The sequence below is a fragment of the Eptatretus burgeri genome, chromosome 6, assembly GCF_056783735.1.
Source record: "Eptatretus burgeri isolate ZD-2024b chromosome 6, Ebu_testis_v1, whole genome shotgun sequence".
NCBI classification, from domain to species: domain Eukaryota; kingdom Metazoa; phylum Chordata; class Myxini; order Myxiniformes; family Myxinidae; genus Eptatretus; species Eptatretus burgeri.
In genome coordinates, this window is record NC_140966.1 from 107,324,890 (window position 1) to 107,342,956 (window position 18,067).

The window sequence follows — 18,067 nt, forward strand, 5'->3', positions numbered from 1 at the left end:
TGTATGTGTATGTGTATGTGTGTGTGTGTGTGTGTGTGTGTGTGTGTGTGTGTGTGTATGTGTGTGTATGTGTGTGTGTGTGTGTGTGTGTATGTGTGTGTGTGTGTGTGTGTGTGTGTGTGTGTGTGTGTGTGTGTGTCGCCATCCTGTAAGTAGAATTGTTAAGTGCTTTTTCTTTGCTCATTGTACATTGCCTGCCTTTTATTCGGATAACTCTGATCTGTGTCTCATCCCCTGTTAAATGTCCCAGTTCGTTGTTCGTGTTTTCTTTCATTGACCCAGCATGGTTCGGACTTGAGAAATAGCGAGGCCGTTTGGGCCGGTAAATTGTTCATTTGATCTGGCGCGGCTTTGGTAACTCCGCTCGGTTACGCCGGATCCGAGTCGGTACCTGCGACTCGGTCCAGACAGAGTCGGTCGAGGGTGTGGTTTTCCCCGGAAGTTGGATGACGTGGGTACTTAGGTATATTGAAATTAGGCAATTAACCCTACCCCACGCGTCAAAGTATTGGCAACCATGGTCCGCTAAGGGACCTGTGCCTTTCAGAGTTGTCCGAGAGTCACGACCGAAATTCCAGGTGTTCGGTGGGAGACGACTCCACTGCTCCACCTTGTGGTCATTTATCGCCACCGACCCCCGGCCCATAACAATAAAATCTTTTCCTTTTCTCTTCTTCATCTCCACTTTCTCGTTTAAATCTTCTTCCTGAAACCGATGTTAATAGTCTTGACGCAAATATTTCTAAGAGACTTGCCAATTATTTGTTTTCCTCCTCGGTGCACTGAGATTTATTTATTTTCTGTAATACCTTTGATCTTTTTATCATCTCACTGGTTTCCATATTTTTATATTTATTTATTCTCTCTTTCGTCCCTCTCCTCCTTCTCTCTCTTCTCCGTTTCTTCAACTCCTTCACTATCCATTACTATCCTTGAACCACTTTCACCCCATAGAATATCATACATATATTCATCTGGATTACTTGATAATTCTGCATCCAAAATAATTTTTTTTTACAACAGGAAACCAATAAAATTTCTTCTGATTTTCTAAAAGAGCCTTGCGTTTTCTTAAATTTAAAATTCTTTCATTATTTAACATATTAGTTAAATCCAAAGTTGTTGGTTTATCAACATCAGTATAAAGCCAATCTTTTATTGAAAATACCTCATTCTAATGTTGTAGAACATATTTATTAAAATACCGAATAACCTTTTCTTGAAGGTATGCTTGGACACAGAAATGAGAATTTTCTTGAAGCCTTCTTGCTGTCATTTGTGACCCTCCAGTACAAAACCAGTCAGAAGTCACAAAAATTAAATATTGAGTTATTGGGTTTATTTGAAAGCCCATAAAATAAGCTTCACAACGGTGCATCATACATGGTGGTCCGTCACAAACTGACTGAGATATCTTACGATGAAGTTTTACAACACACGTTTTTGGGAAAATCGAAATAACCGGACATTAGCTTCTGGAGTTTGAGAAACAAAGTCCTTAGCAACGTATACTAGCAATATTTTCTCAAACTTCAGAAGCTAATATCCGGTTATTTCGATTTTCCCAATAACATGTGTTGTAAAACTTCATCGTAAGATATCTCGGTCAGTTTGTGACGGACCACCATGTATAATACACCGTTGCGATGCTTATGTTATGGACTTTCAAATAAATCCAATAACTCAATATTAAATTTTTGCGACTTCTGACTGGTTTTGTACTGGAGGGTCACATTTATGTATCAGAAATATATGACATTAATATGACAGGAAATACCTCCCTATCTTGCCATAGTTAAATCAGTTTGTATTCCCTGACTTGTTATATATAATCCTGTTCTTTGTGTTTTCATGATATAAATGATGGCAAAACCATAATTGATTTTACCCTTATTAAATTCTGTTATTTGTTGTTTGCTAATCGTGCTTCTACAAAACTCATTCTCAGCACCAAGTGGATAATATTCTTTCTTACGAGACTGATTTAATTGTTCCAGGTCTTCCAGGTTAATTTTAAATGACCAATTATACCCCAAATCAATCATATCATATCCGCATTGTTCTATTCTCAAACAAACGATACGCCCTTCTTTATAAAATTTTATTTTAATTCGAACTCTGAATTCTGTATGACCCAGAGATAAAATCAACACTTCTGTATCTTTGCAATACACAGCCGTTTTATTTAAGTAAATATATATATATATATATATATATATATATATATATATATATATATATATTGATAAATCACTGAATCTAACCAAGTCATTTGCATCAGTTGGGCTTGGATAATTTATTAATTTATAAGCATTTTTCATATTAATATTTTTTGTTATACTATATTTCTGTCGTTCAGCCTGTGCCTTTGTGTAATAATTTAATAAATCAATATCCAGTTCTTGGGATACACCAAAGATAGAGCTATCTTTACCAACATAAGTCATTTATATTAGATTAAAAATGTCATTAAAAAAAATTATTTTTGTTCAGTTGAAATAACACATAGAGACATAATTGACCACAACACTTGGAATTTAATTCTTGGACTTGAAATGTTTGATAAACACCATTCTGTAAGAATTTTATTGCTTCAACAGGTGGTAAAAGACCAAAACTATCAAAATAATATTTGTCTTGACTATTAATAATACAAACCCAATGAGAACCGTTCCCATTATTATCTTCTAAGTTCATAATAATATTCTTTGTATATTTCGACACGTTTGTTAATTCATCTCTCATACAAATAACCACATTATGAATTTTTAATTTCTTACAATATTTGATAAGTTCTAAATTTGATGTTGTATTCTTTCCAAATTCTTTAAACGACTCATCAATGCTCATTTATTTATTAGAAATATATAATTCATTACCCCTTTTAGTTAATTTTACACCTGTAGTCCAGTAGAAATTGACATAAAAATAAATTAACCTAGACATTTGTGTTAACAGGCCAATTATTGCATTAAATCATCTATAGATGTCCACTCATCATGTACACAAAACCCAAGAAAAATCAAGAATGGGCAAATAGGTTTTAAATGATTTTTAAAAAAGGACCCAATGCCTTGTTTCAGCAATACATATGACAATAGTTGTAGGAAGACGGTACCGTTGCTACTATAAACAAATACATGTCAAGGTTACTGGACCTGTTGGTACCTGCACAAATGGACTAACAAGAAGGTATGTATGAATGTTGAGATACAATGTTCTTGTAAAATACATATAAAGACCCAAGAAACATTATGCCCACACATAATGACGTAGTATCCTTGCAATTGAAAGAAAATGAGAGTAGTGCCAGCCTAGTGTATTTGACCTCTTAGGGCCTCAGCTCTGGATAAGTTGTGGTTGATGTTCATGGACTTTGTATCAACTGTGAGAATGTTCATTAGAGCAGAACGACTGGGTAACTGGAATTTGCATCTAAAGGCCACAGAAGACATGCTTCCACTATTTACAGCTTCTGGTCACAACAACTATGCCAAGTTTGGTAGATTGTATCGACAAGATTGCCTAAATTTGTGTTCATGCCTGAAGGGACCCATGGAAGAGGGTATGTTCACAATTCGAAGAAACCCCAAAATGTTATGGAGTGGAACTTGGAGTGACATGATAATCGAACAGTGTCTAATGAGAGCTGAGAAAACACAAGGAGGTCTGATCAACATCACCCACAAGGACACAGCCAGGACCAAATGGCTGCTCTCTGCCCATATTGTTGCACAGTACACCGATGCACTACGAATGCTCACCAACACATCTGCAGAGCCGACTGATCACCACAGAGAGATGAATCCTGGAAGGATAAGACAAGACTTTCAGGATTTACAGACCTTCATCACCTTTCTGAGGAGTCACAATCCTTTCCAAGCAACCCAAGAAGATCAGTTGAAAAATATTGCCACCGATGTTGTTGCAAGTGACAAAGTCAATGTGGATGAAGCGGTCAGTCTTGGGAGCAAAGTTCAACATAAAATGACAGAAATGAAGTTCACTGATGTCCTGAAAAAATCTGATCAAGCCACCACTTTTGCGATCATGAAGAAGTCTGTACCTGTATCTGATGGAGTAGAGCTGAGAATGTCATCGGCGGAACTTTATCAAAGACTTTTGGCAATGGCTCTTGTCAGTGGTCCTCCATTGTTAAGCGTATTTTCATTCGAATTAGCAGCAGTGTCACCAGCCCTCTTCAATGATGATGGATCAATGAGGAAATGTCAAAAGTCTACACTGGCAAAGTTTCTGTTAGACACGTATCACAAAGAAGACGCACATGGACACACAACTGAAGCAGGAACAGTTATCGATGGATGTGCACTTCTACAACAGCTCCCATGGCCAAAGATCAGTTCCATCCTCGATGTATGCAGAGCCTATATTGACAGTGTACTAAACAAGTCGGTGCCACACTATCCACTGTGTGTTGTCTTTGATAGCTATCAAACTTCCAATACCAAGGAGTCAGAACAAAAGAGATGAAAACTGCAGAAAGTTTCTGCACCAAACTCCGCTGTGAAGAACATGACGCCAGTTCCACCAGACAAGACTTCATTTTTGGCAAATAAGCACAACAAACAAGTGTTAATCGATCTCCTGGCGAATCACCTGGAAGCTGATGAAATAATCGTAGAGCATGCAGGGGAAGAGGGTGATGCTGATGTCATTGTTGCCAAACAAGCTATCCAAATGGCAGAGAACACAGAGCAAGTAGTTGTCATGGCAGACGACACAGATGTATTGGTGCTACTACTTCACCACAGCAAGCCAAACACCAACATTTTCATGAAGACAAAGAAACACCTGATATCCATCAATGACTGTAAACAAGCTCTGGGTGCTGAAATGTGCAGGTTACTACCATTTGTACATGCCATGTCTGGGTGTGACACAACGTCTGCAATGTTTGGTATGGGAAAAGTGAAGCACTTCAAGCTGCTACAGGCATCGGATACACTTAAAACATCTGCATCGACATTTGGAGACCTGTCAGCTTCCAAAGATACAATTGCAGCAGCAGGAGAACAGTTTGTAAGTTCTCTGTACAGCCATGTCAACGAGAAACGCCATCTTGATGAACTCAGGTATTTGTTTGCCATCTCCACAAAGTTTGTACCTGTTGAGAGGATGCCACCTACAAGTAGAGCATGCTATTTCCATTCTCTTCGAGTACACCACCAAGTATCCACATGGCTTCAGTTCAAGACTGTATTGGACAAACATGAGTATGGCTTTCAAACTGTGAACAGTATTGTTACACCTGTAATCACAGACAAGTGTGCTGCCCCAGAGAACCTCTTGAAGGAAATCAACTGTTTTTGTTCAACAAGTTCAAGACTGTGTACCAACTGTAGCTGCTCTAAGAAGAGAATTCCATGCAGTATTCATATCACTGCAAGTGCAAAGGGTTCTGTTCAAACCCTTCCCCTGTTCTCAATGCCGATATGGATGATGACTAGTAAGGAATGTGAACATGGTGAAGTGTACAAAAGTTTATTGTTTCCCTGTGTCGTTAGTTACACAAGTTACAAAAGATATTGATTTGCACAAGATACTGGTTGCCATATGTCTTCTCTGAATAACATGAACACCTGTATTGCAAGTTTTCATGAATTAATGTAAGAGGAGAGACACTTCGATTCACTATTATAATTATAGGTAAGTTATGCCATAATATATCTCAGGGTATTTTGCCATAAGATATGAAATATATTTTAGAAGATGTTCATGGGACAATAAGTATTTAGAATATTGTTTTAGTATTCATAATGAAAATATTGCAATAGTATGGTTACAATTGCTGTAGAGTTTGAATATGTAATTATCAAGTATAGACCAATCATATTTCAGTATTTAGACACTAACAGTGACTGTATTATATCAAAACATGATATAGAAGGAAATGTGCAATTGATTATTATTCAAAAGGCGGCCATCTTGGATTCATAATGAAATCAATAAAATCATACATCTATGAAAGACAATATTGTTACAGCTGTGGAAATTCGCAAACCACCGGGCTGTGATTCATTCGGGCTGCGACGCTTTGAGTCAGTCGTTTTTCTTTCTCTATCTTTTATTTCAAATAAAAACCAACGAGGACGCTCGGTGGGCTTTTTGCGCCATTCTTCTCCGCACTTGGTGTGAGGGGAGAGAAGCGAGGGGAGGGCAGCTGGCCCCCGATTGGTGGATGCGCGGTGTGACGCGGCCAGGGAGGAGGAATGCCCCTCTCCGAGACCTTTCTCGAAGCGCCTCGAAGGGGGGTGGAGCAAAGAACGGGGCGGAGCAACAGGGCGGAGCTCCGGGATATAAAAGTCGAAGACGGGAGAAGCAGTTTGGTAGGTGCTCTTGCTGGGTCGATGCTCTTGCTTGGTCGATGCTCTTGCTTCGTGGTTGCTCTCGTCTTCAGGCTCGCTCGTCCTGGTGGCCGCTGGCTGGGTCTTTTGTGGGGCGGAGTGTCCGGAGTCGACCTGCGGCGAGGTGCGATCGCCCGGGTTACCATCCGCGTGGGTACTTAGGTAGGTCGAGTTTGGCGAACAACCCTATCCCACGCGGGTGGCCGATTGGCACGATCGTGGTGAGGCCGAAAGGCCCACCCGTGACTAGCTCCCGGCATTAGTCCGAGAGGGTCACGACAGAATTGTCCGTCCGGTGGGCGACGTGCCGCGATTCGAGTCACGTGGCCGATCGCATGCCGGCGGGCGCGAATTTGCAACAATATATTATATTTCAAAGCTAATATATTATTGAAATAAATTGATATTATTCACATTGTTCAATTTGGAAACATCTTATTTCATCATACCACATAGGACAAATCTGTATGGCGGCCATCTTGAATTTATGTAAATAAGTAAATTTATATTCCAAAGTTGATATATTTTATACTCTTTTAGTATTTGAATATCAAATTTCAAAAGACATTATAGTTGGAAGCCATTATTAGCAGAAATAATTTGATTACCAAAGTACACATGTGTAAATATGGGTTTTGCATGAAAAGACACCCTATCAATGTAATCGGTCCAAAAAAAATAATTTGCCCAATCTTGATTTTTCTTGGGTTTTATGTAGTGACTAAATACACCCTTCTGTACTGTTTAAAACAATAATTGGCCTGTTAACAGAAATGTCTAGGTCCAATGTAATTTATACTGGACTACTGCTTGTGCGAGAGAAGAAAGCATATCTCCAACTAACAATCTCGCTTTATCAGGCAGACTTAAGTTTTTCGGCAAAATCTACAATTACACCACTTCCACTAATTTGTTTCTCCAACTCTTTGTGATGTGTTTCCAATTATTTTCGAGGCCGGAGTCGAGCCTTCCTTTCGTTGGCCGTTTTCACCGCTGCTGAAATCCCACCCGCCAATGCTCCAGCCGCACTTAAACCAGCAAATAAAGGAATTGGAAATGGGAGAATTCCTCCACTCGTCTCTCTTATTGAATATTTCTTCAACATTGGTTTTGACATTTTAATTTTAAGTGAGCGAGTATCGTTCAAGATTTTCACCTGTTCTCTTGCGAGCAAAACATAAATTCTTACTGCTCCTTTTCTCTGAATTGTATTTACGTTAATCATACAAGGCTTTTGATGTTGAACACGAGATGATAGTTTATGAAGATTGATTTGATTAACATATACCCCAGTTGACACTTTACTATTTATTTATTTTTCAAAAAAATTATGTGCGACTAATCATAACACCATTATCTGTATTAATCTGTAATTCTGTTTCTTCCAAAAGCAAACAATATGTATCAACTTCTTCACTCTCTTCTCTTTCAATGTGAAGGGAAGTATCCACTCGATTAGACTTTATAGTTTCCTTTTGAGCGCTCATGTCAATCGCATAGATTGTATACAGACTTTTAAATGCTGTCATATCCAAAATGGGTTCTTTATTTCCATTGCTTTCACACACCTTTTGGTAAGACTTGTATGCTTCAGCATAATCATTTTTTTCCCCCAAGTAATTTCCAATCCATCTTGTGGATAAAATGTTCCATCTCGAGAAACGTGAAGTTGTTTCACCTTAGCATGATCACTCAATGCATTATTCTTATCAGTAGCAGTATCACCATCTTTTTTTTTTTAAATGATCCACAGATATCGTGGCTTTCCTTCCAGAACACCCAAATTCCACGTGTAAGTGGTTTGGTTCAGTTTAACTTGTCGGCATCTTCTTTTAAGATACTAGTACGTACCCGAACGTGCAAAAAAAAAATAAAAAACCTTTCAAACCGCGAGCCAGAAACAACAACCACACAGGCCGTCCCTTCGTTCTCGCATGCCCATACGTGCGTGCCCGTACGTGCAAACCAAACAAAAAAAACCTTCAAACCGCAAGCCAGAAACAACAACCACAGGCCGTTCCTTCGCTCTCGCGTGCCCATACGTGCGTGGCCCGGAAGTTCACATATCGCAGTTACTATTATTCGCAATTTAGTTTTAATGGCCAATTATTCAATTAGCGCCAACGCATTTTGCCTTTTCGCAAGGAAAAACACAAAGAGAAGAGAAGAGAAAAAACCCGTAATGGTGAACGCGACTGAGTTTCTCTTCCCCATCGACCACACCTACGCAGCAACGCTTCCTGTCATTGGATGATAAACAATGGCCGCAACAACGGTTCCTGTCATTGGTTGGTAATTAAATGGCCATAACTTGGGAAGCACTTGTCCGATTAATATCAAACCTTGAAAAGGCACATCCTCAGGTCCCCAGTAATATATCTGGCAAGTTTCAATTAAATCGGACCAGTGGTTGTCGAGAAACGGCGGTCTCACACACACACACACACACACACACACACACACACACACACACACACACACACACACGCACACACACACACACACACACACACGCACACACACACACACACGCACGCACACACGCACGCACACACGCACACGCACACACGCACGCACACACGCACACACACACGCACACGCACACGCACACGCACACGCACACGCACACGCACACGCACACGCACACGCACACGCACACACACTGCTGGAATTATAGACAGATGATACATTGAGTGGTTTCTTTGAGTTAAGTCTTCCATTCAACATCTCTTCTGTTTTAAGATTAGGAGTATATTCACGAATATACCAACTAATTTCATCAATTCGAAATTTATTCTGAGCAGCAAAAGCATTAGCCACACCAAAAAGTAATCTATTTTCATTATCATTCCTTTGCAGTTGAAATCTAATTTTAAGACCATACAGAACTTTAGCATGATCACAAAATCCAAATATACATTTCAGAGGAACTGCCACAGTGAAACTATTACCTGCATTTGTATCATCATTATACATTCCTTTCCTTTGACTATATCCAGGGTCTGTGTTTGTTCCCGTTGCCATATCAGGAAAAAAACCTTTGACAGCTCCCTTTCCCATTCTATCACGAAATGAATATAGTGTAAATTTCATCATTTCAGATGTAGCAGAGACATAATCAACCACTTCAACTTCTTGTGTTCCAATGCACAAACGAACACAATCAAATATTTTCCAGACGAGATCATTTCCGAGTGTAGTGTTTGTGTTATTCCCAGCCTTAGTGAATGTAAATTTACACAACAAGAAACTTTCGGCTAGATTTAAATAAGTTTGTTGATTATTTATTTCAAAACTTTTTGTTCCATTTGCATTCCAGTCTGTTCCAGTTATTGCATTTACCTTGAAGTAGTCTTCTTTTTTAGTGGAGTTTGAGATAACAATGGTATCATCCAAATCATAGATACTATCAATTGCTTCCATATTTGTATTTATTTAGGAAAAAAGATGTTAAAACTTTTGAAACCCTGACAGTATTTGAATTCTTTTCAGTCGTTCTTGGGGAGACAACTGAGTTTTGCCTTTCTTAATTTCTTTTATTGCTTGCAATTTATGAGATTCCTTTTGGGCATCTTTTATACTCTTTATAGTACCTGCTACATTTCCCACAGCGGAAGCAGTTGAACCAATTAGGTCTTTATGTTTAAGAATAGTTGAACCGATACCTATTAGAGTATCAATTATCCCATCACCTTTTTTTCTCAATTGATGTCTGACACCCCTTTGTCTCTTTGGTTCATAGTATCCTCTACCAAGATACATACCTTCACCCTTGTAGTATGGGGAAAGGAACATCCCATCCCCTATAATTATTTTATATTTTCCCAACTCATGTTTCCTCAAAATAACCTTCGTATTTATTTATTTTTTAAACTTTTTAACAGGCTACCGCCATCTTTTTACTGATTTATAAATAATAGAACCAAGCAATAACCAAACTAAAGAGTGGAGATGTAATCAGCTTTGGTATTTAAATGGGAAACATAAAGAATGTGAGAAATATCAAATAAGTCTTATTGAAGAAATAACTGGGGTAAAAGTTGATAAATTTAATCACAAATAAGTTGGAGGATGTAAAGAAAAAAATTAATATCCTTGAATGGACTGAAAACTGATGGTTATCAATTGAACAATGGAAAAACAATTTACTACAATCTCAAAATGATATGTGGCTCAGGAGGTGGTCAAATTAGCACATTAAGAGAAGTTTATCATTTCATTTCTGCTCAAAAAAGACACTTATACCAAGAACCAAGAACCAAGTTATTCTTTGTGCATATACTCGATAGAAATGAATGTTATAAGAAAATGAAGTTATTCCCTAAAGTAAAAACATGGGCAAATATTCGTTGGTTCGCTCTTTGAGTGGAAAGAAAATATGAAAGGGAAGAAGTGCTTTAATCAGTAAGTCTCAATCTTTCATAGTCTCAACTTTACATTTGATTGTATGGGAGGGAAGGGGATAGGTGGGGAGAAAATTAGTCTCCTATTTTGGGCTCGAGTCAGAAAGTTTTTCCCTTTTCCCCATTCATTTAAATGGGCATCCCAGAAACCCCATGTATCATCGACTCAGATGAGCTAAAAAGTCAAGGGGTGAATACTTTGTGAAGGCACTGCAGCTTCAGCAAAGATTGTATTCCACTTCAAATTCCCCTTCTGTACCCACACAAATCCACCTGAAAGAGGGGTTGGGATACTGCTCATGTTTAAATGCAACTCAAATCCGAATAATCATCATAAAATTCTGTGGTATAACAATGAAATTCTCCAGCATGTAAACACATTTCTAAACAAAGTAAAGAAGCAAGTACCAGGAATAAAATCATTTCTCTTTTTTAATGCAAAAATATGTTGGGATGTTCCTCTAAATGTATGTAAACAAGGCAGGGATGGTAACAAGAAATTATCGTGTGAAACCATCCCTCCATTTGTCTTCGAATAATGGTTGTCCTTACACAACACACAAAGTGTGTCTATGTGTGTGTTTATATTGAGAGAAAACACACACACACACACACACACACACACACACACACACACACACACACACACACACACACACACACACACACACACACACGAGTGATCAAGTCAGTAAGTGAGCAATCAATCAATCAAAGCTTAGGTTGCAAACTTCTGATAAGTGTTCAATGTTCATTCAGTGTACCTTGATGATCGTGTAGTAATTAGGTGCACACATTTCATCCACCGGCTCCAGGAATGGCCAAGCATCCCTGTGCAACTTCACAGCATCGAGGACTGAAGGAGAGAAAGGGTCATACGTCGCAGAGCATGCACAGAAGGCAAAATAAGAAAATTAACCATTTTAAATTATCCGTGGCAGTGAAAACCTATTACAGTCAAATTGCATCGTGACTGCACCGTGGAAAGCAGCCTCCTTTTGGAAAATCAAGGACTTCATAGTCCCTCAAAACACTTTTTCTCCATCTCCCTTCTGTATACAGTGCCGGATCTGCCGCATCAGTCTCTTGGCGAGCGTTACAATCCTGGACAGGTTGCCACTCGCATGCAACATACCTTCTTCTTCTTCTTCTTCTTCTTCTTCTAAGTCTGCTCTCAAGCCGAATTCATATGACATTTGTCCTCAGCTTCCAGTCCTCAAGATCAAGCACTGCTGTGTGTAGTTCCCTCGTCTTCAGGCCATATTCTTATTCGAAATGTTAATGTAGTCGAGAGCTGGTCAGCCCCACTTCGGCCTTTCATGTTTCGGTATCCAGAGGATAATACTGTAAGCAGGTTCGTTTTTGCGGCAGTAGCGGTTCCCAGCAATCCTGAGACTTCTAATTTTAACCGACACCCTGTGAAAAGAAACTTTTTTTTTCTGTTTTTTTTTTTTTTAATCCTCTTTTGCTCTTTATTTGTCCTACGTTGAGACCAATGGACACCGAAAGCTAAATGAAGACGTTGAGTCCAGCATCCATCAAGTCACTGTAAGGGTCCATGCTTCACTGACAGAAAATCAGGATGAACTCGCTGTTCCGAGATATGCCGAGAGAGGGTGTCGATTTCCATGTTCTTGAAAGCTTGTTGCAAGTTATCCATGTGAAAGCTTTCCTTTGTTGGCAAGACGCAGAATACCAGCAAAAGATTATTGCTGCAATCATCGTGTGGGCGATAACAGCAAACAGAGACAAGTTAAACATTCTTGTTGGTAAATGAAGGCCGTGGCGGGGAGATGAGCGATGAGAAGGCGGGAAACCAAAAATGACAAGATGCGGAAACGATGCACAATTATGTGCGTTTTTCTTCTCTGACATCTCCAAGATGGACTCTCTCCGGAGCTCAAGTCACGTTTGCTCGTCGTACTTTGAGTTTTCCCAGAATTGATGGATGAGACACCCACAGCAAGCTATTCCACGACACAGTCTGAACTTCAATCATATTGTTGGAAGGGATGTGATTACACTTCATCAGAAAAATTTCTCTTATTCACATGAAAGGGATTCGCGGGCATGGCAACGCATGTTGGTTGATAAATGATCCTCCCACCAAGAGACCACAAAACTCAACCTCGTGGACAAGTTCAATACATATGGGACGCACCATGGCGAGTGGATGGGATTACTTATAGCAATGAAGAAAATAAATATACAAATAAATCGAGAAAAATAAACTTGCTTCACCAAAAGGTACAATTCCCCAAATCATTGATATTCACCGTAACGGCTTGGTGGATTGCTGCACCAAGCAATGTAACCAGTGACAAATTGGTAACTTCTTCTTCCTTCCTTATTGCACCCAATTATTCCCACCATGTCGGGTCAGCCGATGGGAAAGTTTCTGACCAAAGCCTTTCACGAACCGGATGGTCAGGCCTGACGTTTGTCTGGCAGGACTCAACCGCAATTTGTTCAGGGTGCCAGCGATAACTCGCCTACTCTTCATGAAGGACACTGTGGGATCTTTCAACATGCAGCAGCTCATGGTAACACATGGGACACCACAGTTTCACGTCCATTCGAGGGAGGGGCATACAGATTGATGCCTCGTCCTGCCTGCGAAACACCAAGGTGGTTGTTTATAGCTGGATTGAGATTCAAACCCAGGCTGGGCAGCTCAGAGGGGAGTGTGCATACCTCCAGGCTATCCTACCAGTCCACATAGTAATACACAAAGGGGGTATTAAAAGAGAGAGAGAAAAAAAATTATATACCAGTGTTTCCCTTACCTTTATGTATCGCAATATTTTCTTCTTCTTTCTCAAAGCTGGAAAAAATAAAATAAATAATTAAATCTTCAGGAATCACCATTTTTTTTTTTTTTTTTTTTGTATACCTTGGTCGAGGCTCGTATGAGAGCTAAGAGTTTCAAAGTTTCTCGCCGCCGAGGGTTAAGGCCTCAGTCACATTTGCCACGGCGGCCGTGGGGTCTCCAAAATCTATGGCCACTAGCAATTATACAGCGGCCGCAGTGTTTCCACAGTCACACAATGTCGCAGTCACATATGTTTTTATTTTTCGGGGAGCCGCATGGCGTATTTATAAATTGTGGAGACCGAAAACGTGGGGGTGCCGTACGGTCTTTGATTTGATGTCGCACGGTGACCTTAGGGCGTTCCTGCGGCGGCCAGAGAATTTTCAAGGCAGACGCAAGGTGCCCGCAGGGGGGCCCTAAGGCGAACATGCGGCCAGACGGACGGTAACGTTTTTTTTTTTTACCAGTTCTTTTGTTTCGGCTTGTCGAATTGCTACGGCGAACGTAGAAATGAAAAAAAAGTTATAACTCCGCGCTACAATTCCACGGCGACCCCTACGGCCTGTAAAATATAGCCAAACGGCGAAGGGCCACTGCAGAAACTCTGCGGCCGCCGCACGTTTCTGTAAATTCAGATGGCGTACGGCCGCCGTAGAGCAAATGTGACTTAGGCCTAAGCAGCGATGAGTGACCTTTCTCGAAGATCCAAATTCGGAGATTCAGGAGAAAATGGAGCAACTCGAGGTAGAATGGGGGTCGTGCAAGTAGTCCAGGAATCCTCCTTGTCCTGTTGGTTTCGGAGCAATCGGCGTGCAGCTCGCTCCGCTGTGTGAACAGAAATATAAAGCCATACTCTGACCTTGCTCTGCAGCACGATTCCCTAACAAGGCTCAAGTTCTTTCAACATCTCCAAAACACGGCACACACCATCACCTCTTTTCACACGTTCTCGTCTCTTCTTCCGTCCGGACTCTCGAGTTCCGGGAATCTGCCGCAGCTCCCTCTTAAGGAATCGCCTGGTCCGCTCCCCATCCATGCGATCGAGTCGAATTACCTGATCCTGCACAACACGACGCGGCGACACATCAGGCCTACAATAAATAGCACAGTAATGGGGCCCAAAAAAAATTAGTCATATTCGCCGTGACGACATGGTGCGATAAGACGTGAACGAAACAACAACTGCAAGTCTCCTCTCTCCTTACGTGGAGCCTCAACAAGCCATCACTCTCGACTTCAGTGCCACTAGGCCTTTGATTTTAAAATCCTATTTTCATCAATGCTGTCCAACTTCAATTTGAGCCTCAACGGGGTGGCCTGGTAATGTTCCCGACCTGAACCCCGAGCTCATGATGTGGGGAAGCCCGGTTCAAATTCTATATCCTCTACATATTTCTCAATTGTCTACTAATGTCCTTACAATTCAAGAAATATACCATCAGAGATGGGGAATCCCCCGCCATTGAATGAAAAAGGTCATACATATTCCAGATAATGAGGGAGGTGAATTGGAAATAAGACACCATTTGGTCATCATCTCGAAAAAGTTCCCCAGGGGTGAGCAACGTAGTAACCAAAAATAATTGAAATCAGATAAGCGGTTTTCCATTTATTACAAAAAACATTTTTTTCAAGATGGCCGCCCCAGCAGGCCATCTTGGATCCAGCCACGCCCAAAATCAAGAGTGTTCTTCCTTTTTAGGTGGTACATGTGTGACTCAAATTTCAAATCGATATGGCGAAAAAACATTTTTTTCAAGATGGCCGCCCCAGTCGGCCATCTTGGATCCGGCCACGCCCGAAATCAATGGGGTTCTTCCTTTTCAGGTGGTACATGTGTGACCCGAATTTCAAATCGATATGGAGAACAGTTTATGAGTTATCGCACTCACAGCTATTAATGTTGACGCCCGGACGGACGGACAGCCGGACGCCCTGGGTGACAACAATATCCCCCTTCCGCCACGCGGCGGGGGATAAAAAGTACACTTGTGTCCACCAAATCTTTTGGCCTGTCAGAGTTCACACAGCCGTGGAAGACAAAATTTCCAGGACCTTTAAAACATATATCTTTTACCAGCAAATACAACCCTTCGCTTTGCTGACGGGAATATTAGGGGGGGAAGGATAGAGGAGGAAGAGGATGGAGGAGAGGAGGGAAAGAGAGGGAGAGGGGAGGTCGAGGGGGAGAGAATGGAGAGAAAGAGGAGCGAGGAGGGAGCGAGGTTGCAGGAGGGGTGGGGGAGATAGGAGGGGTGAGGAAGGGGGAGATAGGAATGGGTGAAGAGCAAGGAAGAGGTTGGGGGGTGGGAAGAGTGACGCCTCACCAAAAGTCATAATACACTCAAGAAGGGGGTGTGAGCGAGGATGGAGGAGAGAGGTGGGGGGAAGTGGGGAGTAGAAGGAGGCTTGGGAGGAGGTAAGCATAAGGGGAGGGGTAGCAGAGGATTGAAGGAAACGGGGTAGGTTAAAACAGTACATTAATGCAGCACGCGGAGACTGCCAAGAGATGTCCATTGGGGGGGGTGGAGAGGGGAGGTGGTGCGAAGGCAGCACGAGATGGTGGGAAGGCAGAGCGAGGGGAAGGGAAGGCAGAGCGAGGGGAAGGGAAGGCAGAGCAAGGGGAAGGGAAGGCAGAGCGAGGGGAAGGGAAGGCAGAGCGAGGGGAAGGGAAGGCAACGTGAGAGAAGGGAAGGCAACGTGAGAGGAAGGGAAGGTAAGGCAGTATGAGGTGAGAAAATGCACCCAAACAGCAACATTTTCTTTTAACCAGCGGGTTCTATATAAAACCGGACGGGAGAATTTAAAACACACACAATCTACCTGGCAAAACCCTGGCAGAGCGAGGGGAAGGGAAGGTAGAGTGAGGGGAAGGGAAAGCAGAGCGAGGGGAAGGGAAGGGAGAGCAAGAGAAGGGAAGGGAGAGCGGGAGAAGGGAAGGCAGCGTGAGGGGAAGGGAAGGTAAGGCAGTGTGAGGTGATAAAATGCACCATAACAGCAACCCGCCGGGTTCTATATAAAACCGGGCGGGAGAATTTAAAACACACGCAATCTACCTGGCAAAACCCTGGATGCATGCTCGCACATGCAGCGACCTTTGCAACCCTCCGGTGGGTTCACTCTAAATCTGATTCATACATGCAACTCCGTGGGGAAGTAGTTTTAAATTCAAACATAAATCGCCAGTCCTTAACAGTCCCCTCAACAGAGTGAGAGTGGTGGGAGAGAGAGAGAGGGGGTGAGAGAGAGAGGGGGGAGAGAGCAATATAGAGGGGGAGGGAAAGAGAGAGGAGAGAGGAGAGAGGAGAGAGGAGAGAGGAGAGAGAGGAATAAAGTTTGGGGCTTGTAATTAAGATTACAACGGGAATGAGCTGGACCTCTGCATTAACCAGTAAGATGACAATGATCCCTAACTTTGACCTCTCCCTCAATTTTCTCCTCACAAATATGGCAGATACTGTTCTTTCTAAATTCCTTTTTCTCTCCCTTTGTTAATGACATTGGTTTATAGGTTTTAACCATTATTTCTCTTCGTCTTACACAGTCTTTTTCCAATCGTGTTACAAACTCCTTTGAAGCATCTTCTCCTCTATAAAGTTCTAACTTGGATTTATCACCAACAGATGATTTGAAACAATAACAGAAACCACAAGGATTTGTATACGATTTATTTGGATTTGGAGACAGTATCTATCTTTTCAAGGATACTTTCAAAATCAGCATATATCACAAATGGATATTTGTTAGATTTGTTGTAATCTTTGAATGAAATCTTCTTTCCCACTTTTGGTGGTATTAATTATGGTTGATTTATGATTACTGCAGTATTTTTAATGTTGATTTAATTGTTCTTTCATATGAAGGAAATTCAGACATCTCTTTCAGGGTTATGTTATATTTGTTCTATTGAATACTTGAGGTAATTGGTCTTGATAAATTTTTGATATAAGCATAATGTGAAATTTTTCCCCGAACTATAACATAGAAGGTCAATGTGCATTTCATCATTTTTATAGTTATTTGTAATTTTTAATATTTGAACTTTCTTTGTATGTTTTAATCCACACACAAGAACACATAAATTATTCATTTTCTCAAATTTAGGAATATCTCTCAATGAGATTGGAAACTTTAAATCTTTAACATTTAGCATATTCTCGTATTTCTTAGAATGTTCAACCCTTTTAGGTTTCCATTGTAGAGGATGTAAGTGAACAAGAACAGACCATAGAAAACATTTATTATCTTTGTTTTGAATATTAACAACCGCTTTCTTAAGTTTTATCTCTTTCAGTAAATCAATATAAGAAGAAGCTTGAAGAGGATCTGATTTTAAGATGTGTATATCTAAAAAGATTATTTTTGTAATAGCAAATCCCCAACCTACTACAGTGTTATCAACATCTTGTTCTTGTCTCTGGAGTTCATCGCAAACATCACATCTTACAAAATCTTGAAATGATGTGATAAAAGTGAGGGTTTGTCCT

General features: G+C 40.8%; 1 protein-coding gene across 5 annotated transcripts in view; it reads right to left on the bottom strand.

Annotated features, from left to right (window-relative positions):
* Positions 1-18,067, bottom strand: part of CECR2 (CECR2 histone acetyl-lysine reader) — a 128,599-nt gene that overhangs the window by 33,151 nt on the left and 77,381 nt on the right. For all 5 annotated transcript variants that reach the window (XM_085886615.1, XM_085886614.1, XM_085886613.1 and 2 more), the window contains 4 exons: positions 14,514-14,640; positions 14,273-14,405; positions 13,555-13,592; positions 11,533-11,624 (listed from right to left, as the gene is read on the bottom strand). In XM_085886615.1, the coding sequence (XP_085742741.1) occupies positions 11,533-11,624; positions 13,555-13,592; positions 14,273-14,405; positions 14,514-14,640 (390 nt within the window). The remainder of the gene's footprint in view (positions 1-11,532; positions 11,625-13,554; positions 13,593-14,272; positions 14,406-14,513; positions 14,641-18,067) is intronic.